The 12,081-nt window shown below is 43.2% G+C and overlaps 1 protein-coding gene across 6 annotated transcripts in view; it reads right to left on the bottom strand.

Annotated features, from left to right (window-relative positions):
• ltbp4 (latent transforming growth factor beta binding protein 4) overlaps positions 1–12,081 on the bottom strand; it is an 82,406-nt gene that overhangs the window by 26,442 nt on the left and 43,883 nt on the right. For all 6 annotated transcript variants that reach the window (XM_083985118.1, XM_083985120.1, XM_083985119.1 and 3 more), the window contains 8 exons: positions 9,165–9,341; positions 7,252–7,398; positions 6,052–6,444; positions 4,261–4,401; positions 3,164–3,295; positions 2,831–2,956; positions 2,607–2,720; positions 695–814 (listed from right to left, as the gene is read on the bottom strand). In XM_083985118.1, coding sequence (XP_083841244.1) covers positions 695–814; positions 2,607–2,720; positions 2,831–2,956; positions 3,164–3,295; positions 4,261–4,401; positions 6,052–6,444; positions 7,252–7,398; positions 9,165–9,341 — 1,350 coding nt within the window. The remainder of the gene's footprint in view (positions 1–694; positions 815–2,606; positions 2,721–2,830; positions 2,957–3,163; positions 3,296–4,260; positions 4,402–6,051; positions 6,445–7,251; positions 7,399–9,164; positions 9,342–12,081) is intronic.

Genomic DNA, 12,081 nt, shown 5'->3' with positions numbered 1-12,081 from the left:
GTTTTTGCAACTCTGAAACATCCTGGAAAGACATTACTATCCGATCACAGAGCGCCTGCTCTCCCCGCCACAGAAACAAACACTTTGTCCTTATTGTGATGATTTCTTTACTAAAACAAACGGTCGAGCAGTGCAGTGGTAATATCCAAAATATCTCTGACCGTTTATTTTTGTAAAGAAATCATCACAACAAGGAAAAAGTGTGTGTTTATGTGGCGGGGAGAAGGCGCTCTGTGATCGCTTAGTAATGTCTTTCCAGGATGTTTCAGAGTTCGGCTATCGGAGGTGAGTGGCTACATGCAAAAACACAAAGTTTATACTGTTTATACTCAGTATAACCGTACAGTTTATGAGTTCAGTAGTGTGTCATAAGGATTCCAGTCATGTACCTTAGATATTTGATTGTTTTTGAGTGTTTGTTGTGGTTGAAAAAATTGCCCTCATACTTTAGCGTTGTGGCTATCCCTAGCGCTGGGTAGCCATGGTGTAACTCTGGTTTGCCTGCATCAATTTTAGTTGCGTTTTTTGCTCCCCCCAACACTGGGTGACCAGCAGGACAACGATTTAGGGGTTAAAAATGACCGGAATTCTCCTTTAATCCCTGATTTCTGATGTTTTATCAAATTCAATGACTGATTGATTAATTGAGTAGATGATAGGTACATTAGTAAATGTGTGTGTGCATGTGTGTTACCTGTACAGAGCCTGTTGAGCAGTCCAAAGCCAGGCTGACAGGAGGTGCAGCGGTACGAGCCCTGGCTGTTGACACACTCCTGACCAGGACACAGCAGAGGGTCCTCACACTCATCCACGTCTGAAACACACACGCAGATGTTTTAGCCACTGCCAACACGATCACCATGTGAAACTGTTCAACACAACACACACTGTTACACACAGTAAGAATCACCAAGTATTTACATTGTATACAGAATACACATTGTCTTTCCTATCCACAACATATTGTACCTTTTACTGCTATTCATTTTTTTGGCCATTTGAAGATTCACATTAATAAAACTAAACATTATGAACAAATAAGGTACAATGTTGTATTCTAAGTTAAGATAAAACTTTGGAGGATCTGTGGGGAATACTGAATCTGCCCAACACTTTACCAGCAACAGTAAAGAGCTGAACACAGTAATGTATCAATTCAATTCAATTCTTTTTATTTGATAAAGAGGGACAATGTACATTGATAAACATTTTAAAGATAAAATGTAAATGTACTCAATTCTAGCTAAAAGGCTTATTTCCATTGACAGTCCCCCTATACTGAAATAGAAATAAGCAGGTTAAAGAAAACACAAATGTAAGTACAGTATTTAAAAACATGGGGCAGGTACCCCATCAACAATTAATATAATATAATATAATATGGTGCGATACAATACGATATGGCACGATACGATGCAATACAATGCGATACGATGCCATGTGATGCGATATGATGCGATGCGATACGATGTGATGCGATATGATGCAATACGATACGATACGGTGCAATATGATGCGATACGATGCGATATGATGTGATGCGATGCGATACGATACGATGAGATGCGATGCGATATGATGCGATACGATACGATGAGATGCGATGCGATATGATGCGATGCGATACGATGAGATGCGATGCGATATGATGCGATGCGATACGATACAATATTATATAATATGATATGATATGATATAATATAATATAATATAATATAAAATAATACGGTGCAATACGATATGATATAATATAATACAATACAAAATAATATAATACCAGTAAACCTTTAAAAGTTAATTATATTTCTAAAGAGGAATTTGAATATTTCAGCTGCAAAAAAAAACAAAACTTCTCCCTAAAAAGTTACGAGTTACAAGTATCAATTAAAGCAGAAGTGAGTGATCCGGTCGTTTTCGCTAATGCTGCGTTCCAGGCAGGCTTTTGAAATCGTAAATTACAGCTTCAAGTCACAACTTACGACTTTGTAGCGTTCCAGGCAACCCACTCGTGTTTTTCCGACCTGTTTTACCGGTGAAAGTCACTATAACGGCCACTCGTAACTTCCGACCGGTGAACTCGTACCAGATCGAACAGGTATGACTTCACAGTCGGAAAAATACGAGTTTCCTTGAACGCACCATAACAGTCCTCGTCGCTACGTCACCACATTCACGGCGTTCCTTGGCTGCACACACAGCCCTTTATGCCGTTCTCTCTCCTCATTGGATAAAAACTGTAGGATACGATAAATGTTTTCTCCTGGGCTCAGAGCAGAGCAGAGTGACTGACAGACCCGTGTTTCAGACCAAACACTCTATGTAAGTGATTGCTGTCGGAAGATATAACTATTTAAGACTTATATTAACACAAATATATCACTCACTTCTGCTTTAAGTAGTAAAGTAGTAATTAAGTCAACATTCACTTGTATCACACACCTAATAGTTGTAGTTTATCGATTATTGTGATAGTAAATATATTTATGATATACACTCGTACTTATTCACTGGTCATCATTTCAGACTCTGTGCTGCCTTGAGTCTGTTCATCAGATGATCCAGTCTCACAGTCTGGACCTGGTTTTGTGCAGTCGGTGCATCCTTACCTGTGCAGGTGTTGCCAGTGAGCCTGTAACCAAGGTGACAGACACACCGGTAGCTGCCGGGCACGTTAGCGCAGCGGCCGTTTCTGCAGGAGGTCAGCTGACACTCATCAATGTCTGAGGGTCAGAGAGAGAGAGAGAGAGAGAGAGCTGCTGTTGTTATTGTGTGAAGCAGCACACACACAGTCTCAACACAACATGACAAACTAACAACAAGCCCACGTCACCTTGACAACCGGTCTGCTGGCTGTTGCCCCTGTATCCGGACGGACACACACATCTGTAGCTTCCCATGGCGTTCACACACTCCCCCACTGGACACACACCTGGAGACTGCACACACTCATTCACATCTACACACACACACACACAGTCATTGACAGACACCAGTTAGTACTTTTTTTTTTCTCTCTCTGTGTTTATGAAAATGTGTTTATGAAAATGTGTGTGTGTGTGTGTGTGTGTGTGTGTGTGTGTGTGTGTGTGTGTGTGTGTGTGTGTGTGTGTGTGTGTGTGTGTGTGTGTGTGTGTGTGTGTGTGTGTGTGTGTGTGTGTCTCACCTTGGCAGTGTGTGCGCTGAGAGTTGAGCTGGTATCCCTGATCACACACACAGCTGTGTTTTCCTCCTGGCTCATCCACACAGCGGCCACGCCCACACACACCTGGTCTGGTCTCACACACACCTCGCACTGCTGTGTACACACACACACACACACACACACACACACACACACACACACACACACACACACACACACACACACACACACACACACACACACACACACACACACACACGTGCAAAACACATCAGTCATTTCTCAGCTCCGGTGTAAATCCTTGGTATGAATGGACAGCAGGTGTGTGTGAGTGTTAAAGGGATAGTTCAACATTTTGTCAAATTGGCCCATTGCCATAATCGCTATAGTCATAGCAGTAGGTTCGTTACCTTTATTTGTCGGTGCAAGTTGTTTTTAGAACGGCGGAGCAGAGCTGCAAGCTGCTCAGAGCTACGCTACGGAGGCTCATTATAGGATTTCTTGGTTTCCCTCATCAAACTCATCAAATACACAATCCAACAACTCCACAACGCTCTGGTGGACAAGTTGTGACCTGCACATTCACCACGCTATGAGATAATAACACAACGTTACCACACAGAGTTGTTTTAGAGGGAAATTCATGCAAAACCACTGATGCGTGTTGCCTTCTGGGACAGTTTTTCATCAAGCAGTCTCTGCATTTACCTCGAAAACCTCTCCGTTTCGTAACGTTGTGTTATTATCTCATAGCGTGGTGAATGTGCAGCTCACAACTTGTCTACCAGAGCGTTTTGGAGTTTTGGGATTTTGTATTTGATGAGTTTGATGAGGGAAACCAAGAAATCCCATGAGCCTCCGTAGCGTAGCTCTGAGCAGCTCGCGGCTCTGCTCCGCCGCTCTAAAAACAGCTTGCACCGACAATTAAAGGTAACGAACCTACTGCTATGACTATAGGGATTATGACAATGGGCCAATTTGCCAAAATGTTGAACTATCCCTTTAAACACAGATGCAGACATGGTTTTAGTGTTGAAACAGGTTTAGAAATGAGAAGCGGACTGGATGGAACATCTGTCCTCTCTGCTCCAGCTGTGTCTGTGTCTGTTGCTACTCACTCTGGACTCTGGTGGGTCTGCTGGTCGGCTCCACAGCCGGTCTGGAGCCGCGCTCGGGGCTGTGTGGCTGGGCCGGGACGGGGAGCGCGTCCCCTCGGGCCGGTGGCTGTGGTCTGGACACGGTGGAGGGACGGCCGCCCGCTGAGAGCAGAGAACACACGATTAAAATAATCAAAAAAACAAACAACAGACAGTTGAAGACATCAATTTTAAATCGCATTTTCAGACATGGTGTCCACACTGCAAAAACTCAACATCTTACCAAGAATATTTGTCTTATTTCTAGTCAAAATGTCACTTCTAGTCAAACAAATCAAATTATTCTCAAAATAAGACTCGTCACATGAAATTAGCTTGTTTTTAGACACTTTTTTTTACTTCTTTCAAGCAGATTTTCACTTGAAATAAGTAGAAAAATCTGATAGTGGAGCAAGTTTTTCTTTCTTATTATGAGCACAAAAAACCTGCTTTCATTGGCAGATTTTTCTACTTATTTCAAGTGAAAATTTGTTTGAAACAAGTGAAAATTATCTAAAAACAAGTTATTTTAAGTGGAAATAGATTAGTTTTGACTAGAAATTATACATTTTGACAAGAAATAAGACAAATATTCTTGGAAAGATTTTGAGTTTTTGCAGTGCAGCAGGCATTTTTGTATTGTTTGGCCTCACAAGTTGCCACTGTGATGGCACATATATAGCCAACCTAATTAGTCCCTAATTGTTGGCCATATAATAGATGACTATCACTAATCTTATTAGAATAACTAACCAAATGTCATCTTACTAGTTGAACAAAGTTTCTAGCTCTATTGGCCACACACTTTTATTTGGTGTAAGTAGGAGTAGGTTCGTTACCTTTAATTGTCGGTGCAAGCTGTTTTTAGATCGGCGGGGCAGAGTGTGAGCTCTGCACGGTGCGCTGTATTTCCGGCTTTCCCTCATCAAACTCATCAAATACACAATCCAACAACTCCAAAACGCTCTAGTGGACAAGTTGTGACCTGCACATTCACCACGCTATGAGATAATGACGGAAAGACACGGCTGCTCGGCAGAGTGACTGAATATTTGCTTCATGTGACGTAATGTTACATATTTATACAATATTATCTCATAGCGTGGTGAATGTGCAGGTCACAACTTGTCCACCAGAGCGTTTTGGAGTTGTTGGATTGTGTATGATGAGCGAAATGTGGAAACACTATGAGCCTCACGTCTCTGCCCTGCCGATCTAAAAACAGCTTGCACTGGCAATTAAAGTTAAAGCAGAAGGAAGCAATCCGGTCGTTTTGGCTAACTTCTTGTCAGCCGATGGAGTTAGCAGTCCTCGCCCTCGTCTCTACGTCACCACATTCACGCGCATCCCTGGGCAGCACACACAGAGAGGACTGCCCCTTTATGCCGTTCTCTCTCCTCATTGGATAAAGGTTGTAGGATACAAGGAAAGTTTTCTCCTCGGCTTACAGCAGAGCAGAGTGACTGACAGACCCGTGTTTCAGACCAAACACTCTATAGAAGTGATTGCTGTCGGAAGATACAACTATTTAAGACTTATATTAACACAAATATTCTGCTTACTTCTGCTTAATGAACCTACTCCTAGGACTAGAGCGATTATGGCAATAGGCGAATTTCCCAAAATGTTGAAATATCTCTTTTAGAAAAAGTCAAGGTTGAGAGCGACGTAGTGTTACGAAGGCTTTGGGAAACGATGATTGATATCTGATCAGATGATTGATATCTGATCAGTTCCACTGCTGAAAAGAGCTGCTCTCAGAGCCTCTGTTACCTTGACTCCCGGTGGACACTGGAGACTGTGGTCTTGGTTGTGTTGTGAGTGACGGGGCGGACTCAGCCGGGGTCGCAGGTCTGCCGGGGGTCTGTGGTTTGTCCTGGGTGCCGGTGGTGCCGGTGGTGCCGGTGGCCCCGGGGTGAACCGGCCTGGCAGGAGAACTGGCAGCTGGATGGGTCTGAGGATGAGACGGTGGCTGGGGCTGAGAGGGAGGCCGGGGTTGGGGTTGGGGCCGAGGTGGACCGGGCCTGGTCTGGACACCGCTGGCACCAGCTGATCCAGCGCCTGAACCCGCTGAAGCGCTCGCTCCGCCGGCCGTCACGTCGGAGGAGGACGAGGGTTTCTGCTGAGACCTGGAGGCTCCGCTGCTTCTGGATCCAGAATCAAGACCTGAGAGTGGAGGAGGGAGGAGGATGAAGGTTTGGACGTGTAATTTTCATTTCATTTCATTTCGATTTATTTCATTCATGGTATACATTCTCACATGGTTGCACATATTTACATAATGTACACATTTTCACCATGAATGACAAGGAGCAGGGTGAAGAAAACGTATAGTACCTGCCCCTCTCTGTTGTTACAATTACATTGGCTTACTTCAACAGCAATATTATTCTCTGTTTCAAAATATTAAAGATGATGAAACATAGTAATGACAAGAAAACAAACAAAATAACAGTAGATGTAAGAGCCATTTTGGGCTTTTATTTTGGTATGTATTTTAGTGTTTTATTTTGTAACTTCCGCCCACACAGGAAGTGAGGTGGGGCCAGGGTGGGGCATACGGTCACGGTGGCTTATTTAAACTGAGCTGAGCTATCGGCAGGTGTTGCTGATTGGGAAGCAAACAATTCTTTGACCGTGACAAGTGTGCCGTGCCAGGAAGGTATTGTTGTATTGTTTTGTACAAATAAACCCCTTTTTTATGGTAACCTTCGTTTTTGGCAATTGGTTTGATCGCACCATGCACGCGTCAATTAAGCTAAACATCAGCACCAAGTGAGTGACTTTCTTTCGTTGCTTCGAGGAGGAGAAAGGTCACTACAGTAGACACCACTCATCTATCTATCTTTTCTTTTTTTCCCTTCTTTTTCTCTTTCTCCTTCTTCTTTGTAGTAGATGCTTATCTTTTCTTTTTTAAACATTTTCTTAAAACAAACACACAGTATACGCTCCGGGCTGATCTGCTCTACCTACCCTGGTTCTCCTGGTTCTCCTGGTTCTCCCGGGGCACCAGTGGGGCTCCTGCGCCCCCCAGCTGCTGGGTGACCCTCTGGTTGAACTGCAGGGCTGAAGCCGAGTAGTGATAACCAGGACCGGCCGGACAAATCTCCTTAAAGGCCACTGCAGGAGGAAACAGATGGAGAAGTGAGAGGGTATCTCAGATACTACAGAAACAATAATCGCCTGAAACAAATACTGTTGCTGTGTCTCAATCTGAATACTTTCATACTTACACTAACTATTTGGAGTATGTAAGTGTTAGGGCTGGGCCAAAAAAAAATCTATTTTTATATTAATCGCAATTTTTTTTCTGGCGACTTTAAAAAATCGATTCTCATATGAGAATTGTTTTTTTTTTTTTTGGGACGACCAATCTTTATTGTATGATCATGTATTCTGTGCCATTACACTCGTCAAAGTCAAACCGGCCTGTTGTGTTTGTTCGTTCACAGATATCGTGATATATGTGAACAAACAAACACAACAGACAAACTGATGTGATGTGTGCATTGTTTTTGTAAGTATGACTTATGATGTATTATCAAGTGTTTGGTTCAACCTGCTCTTGTTTAAGGAAAGAAAATCACAATAATTGAAATATAAAATCGCAATATTTGGTAAAATCGAATCGCAATACTTGTTTAATCAGAATTGCAATTTAAATCGAATCGGGACCCAAAAATCGTTAGAGAATCGAATCGGCACAAAAGCATATCGGCCCAATCCCAGTAAGTGTGTCACACTAGTATGTCAAAATGCAGTGTACTGAAAATACCCAGATGGTGGCTCATAACGGTCAAAAAGATGAGTGTGGAACGATGGACACTTCCCACCCTCAATGATCGCCACCTTGGCTACGTAGCAGAATACAATATAAGTCAACATACCAGTGGGCCAATGTTTTCCACCAGTAAGAGGAGCCGGCTGACGACACACAGGCCTATTGGATTTGAGACAACACTAACTGTCGAAATCTGCGCACTGCAGAACTATAGTAGACTACTGTACATGACAGTGTACTAATGGAAGTATTGGAATTGAGACAGACAGAACCAGAGCCTTTGTGGCCACATTTATCCACCACTTTATTTTCCCATGATCCATTGCGTCACACCACAACGGAAGTCGGTTTTAGTAGCATTCTAGCGAGCGGCTAACTGGTAGCATTAGCCAATGGTGTAGGCACCAAATGTGGGGGCTCCGGGCTGCCAAAACCATTTTGACTAAATCTGATGTTTGTTAAGTCTAGAAAACGAATTATTGAACAAACATTACTATTTCTGTGTACAGGTTTCTGTAATTAGTCATGGTTATCGTAGTTGTTAGCTTTGCTGCTGCTGACAACTAAGCTAACAGCAGCAGCAAACTAACATCAGGACGTCAGCTGTCAAAACCCTCACGTTGTCGGACACGACATGAAACTACTCCAGTTAGCTCAGTCATGTAGTAACTAGGATGTCCGCTGGAAAAAATATTTTTTTCATGGGCCGTTTATTGAGTTATTTAAGACACTGCTAACTGGGCTAACTGGGCTAACAGCTAATGGTTAGCCCAGTTAATCTTTCCGGTGGAATAGAGTGTCATGGCGACACCCAGCGTCATTCCCCGGAAAGTGGTGGATAATTAGGAACTCACTCATCTGATTTGCAGCAGGAGGTGTAGCCTACTGTAAAGTGACTTTTAAACCATTATTCCAGTTTGACCCCTGTGAGGGTGTCAGTTTTGAGATGTTCATTAAAAACTAGTTAGTCTGTTTGCTGCTCCAGGACTGGTCTGGAGAGGTCCATGGCCCTGCTTTGTGCTTTTTTCCTGCCAGCATTACATCATCAGCTGGCCGGTACAGTACAGTAGGTTAGTGTGTTAGCTTAGCTGTCCGGTTCACCAACCTGAGCCGAAGTAAGGACACCTCTGGCAGTCAGGACCCCAGGCTTTGCCGACTCGACTGCAGCAGCAGATCTGCTTGGTGATGTTCCTGAGGATGGGCAGCGAGCAGGAGGACGGGCCCTGACCGGAGCCCAGGACCCGGTGACACTGACCCTTCTTGTCCGATATCACACTCTGGGCTGAGGAGGACACACACGGAGGAAGACGGGAAACGTGTTATTGGGAGGAAACCCCCCGGCGGAGCTCATCTGGGGGGCCGGACAGACTTGGAGCTAAAGGCGTCGGCAGAGAGCGACATGCAGGATCGACACATGCTGTTCTCAGGTCCATTCAGGCTGAGATGGACTGAGACATTCAGACAGAGCAGCCCGGACGGAGACTCCACATAGATCAAGCAAGCTCAGACATTTGTAGTAACAGGAACAGAAGTAGCTACACCTCATCAAAGCACAAAGTGAAGCTGATGTTTACGGCACATGTTGTATTTCTATCAGAGGACAGTAGTGGACAGAGTGTAACTATTTGACTGGTGTTCATTCAGATTTCAATGTGATTTTCTCTCTGACTGTGGGTTCCCTGACAGCACAGACCCTCTGGAACTAACTCTAGACAAAAACTGATGTGAGGAAACCACAAAGAGACAAAAAACAACCACAAAGAGACAAAAAACAACCACAAAGAGACAAAAAGACAATGAAAGGGACAAAGACAATTGTAATGAGACAAAAAACCCAACCACAAAGAGACAAAAAACAACCACAAAGAGACAAAAAGACAATGAAAGGGACAAAGACAATTGCAACGAGACAACCACAAAGAGACAAAAAACAACTACAAAGAGAGAAAAGAAACAACCACAAAGAGACAGAAAACAATCGCAACAAGACAAACAAAACAACCACAAAGAGACAAAAAACAACTACAAAGAGACAAAAAACAACTACAAAGAGACAAAAAACAACTAAAAGACACAAAAACAACCACAAAGAGACAAAAAACAACTAAAAGACACAAAAACAACCACAGAGACAAAAAACAACCACAAAGAGACTCAAAATTGCCACAGAGGAAAAAAAACAACCAAAGCGTCTCAAATCAACCACAAAGTGACACAAAGAAGCTTTGTACACAACATGACCACACACATACACAGGAGCTACAAACCCACTACAGAGACATTCAAGACAACACAACCTCAAAGAGACAACACACCTACAGAAGACACACACTGACCACAAGGAGGCACAAAGCATCCGCAAAGAAACATGCAGATACACACACACATCTATGAAGAAACACATAACCACCACGAAACAGACTGAGCAGCAGGGGCGGGGCCTCGAGACTGTGCTCTAATCTGTCCATGGTAGCACTGGGACAAGAGCACAACAGTTCAACACTCGGGTCAGTTACACAACAGTTTCTAGAAAGATTTTATAAAAAAAAAAAAAAAACTAAACAACACTGAGGAAATCTGTTTTATTGCTTAACATTCCAGCATCTTTCCCTCATTTCTATTGATTCAACAAACACTGCAGTGTGTTGCTGGGTATCTGTGACAAACACTGACAATGTGCCAGAGGCTAAAATAACACAGAGCGGCATCTTAGAGATCACCTGTAACCACACACACCCGGCCAGCTGTGAGGTCATAGTGTACCGACACATCTGCATCACATCAGCCAGACAGACATGAAGGTAAGGAAGTCTGTTAATCAGATACAGTATGTTGTCGACAGGACAAAGACAGACACGGAGAGATTGTCAAACATCACGACTGAGGACAAACGCAGCCAGACAGCCAACACAGCGTCAGGTCCCATCAGGAGGAGTGGAGCAGCTGTTTCCTAGAAATGACATTTATATACCACTTCTATTTGCTCTGTTTCTATTATGATCATTACAGCAGCTGTTTCTCAACCTTGGGGTCGGGACCCCAGGTGGGGTCACCTGGAATTCAAGTGGGGTCGCCTGAAATGTCTAATTGATAAAAGAATTACTTATACTTTTTTTTAACTAATTATTATTCTTTTTAAAATTATGACTTAAAACACCACACACAATCTTAAAGGGATAGTAGCATTTTTTTAAAGTGGGGTTGTATGATCTACAAATAGCCCCTAAGTACTTTAATTGCAGTAGAAGACTCTCTGCACTCCTCGTGTTAGCAACGCCAGCCCATAATAGCCCTGCCCAGAGATTTACAACATACAGTGTTGTGAACAGACCCAAAGAAACGGCCTATTTTCACGGCCTAAAAGAGGTTTTACCTGAAAAAAAATACACAGCTCCATTGTTCACTATAATATAATTTTTTTCCAGCCCTTCAAAGTGCAGGAAAAAAACTGTTATTATTTGGACCTAACCAACTCACGTATCCCTCCGCCCAGGGTTAGCGCCCGCCGATCAGCAGTTGGTTAGGTCCAAATAAAAACTGTGTTTTTCCTCTGGTAAACCTCTTTTAGGCCGCGAAAATAGGCCGTTTCTTTGGGTCTGTTCACAACACTGTATGTTGTAAATCTCTGGGCAGGGCTATTATGGGCTGGCGTTGCTAACGGGAGGAGTGCAGAGAGTCTTCTACTGCAATTAAAGTACTTAGGGGCTATTTGTAGATCATACAACCCCACTTTAAAAAAAAATGCTACTATCCCTTTAAACAACTGTATTCTATCGAGTTTAAATGCAGCATATAAAAATATCTGAGGTGGTGCATCTTGATTGACGGCTGCGATCACGTGACTGCAGCTGCAGGGGTCGCCAGAAATAAATTTGTGATGTCAAAATGGGGTGACAAGCCAAAAATGGTTGGGAACCTCTGCGTTACAGTACAGTAGGCCTAGCATGTCATTTTACACACACTTACATGTGAGCCTCATAAAAGCTTTTACACTGGAAACCCTGTGCTGCAACACTTATATG

The sequence above is a fragment of the Trachurus trachurus genome (genome assembly GCF_905171665.1).
Source record: "Trachurus trachurus genome assembly, chromosome: 13".
Lineage (NCBI taxonomy): Eukaryota > Metazoa > Chordata > Actinopteri > Carangiformes > Carangidae > Trachurus > Trachurus trachurus.
This window is presented reverse-complemented; position numbering and strand designations above follow the sequence as displayed.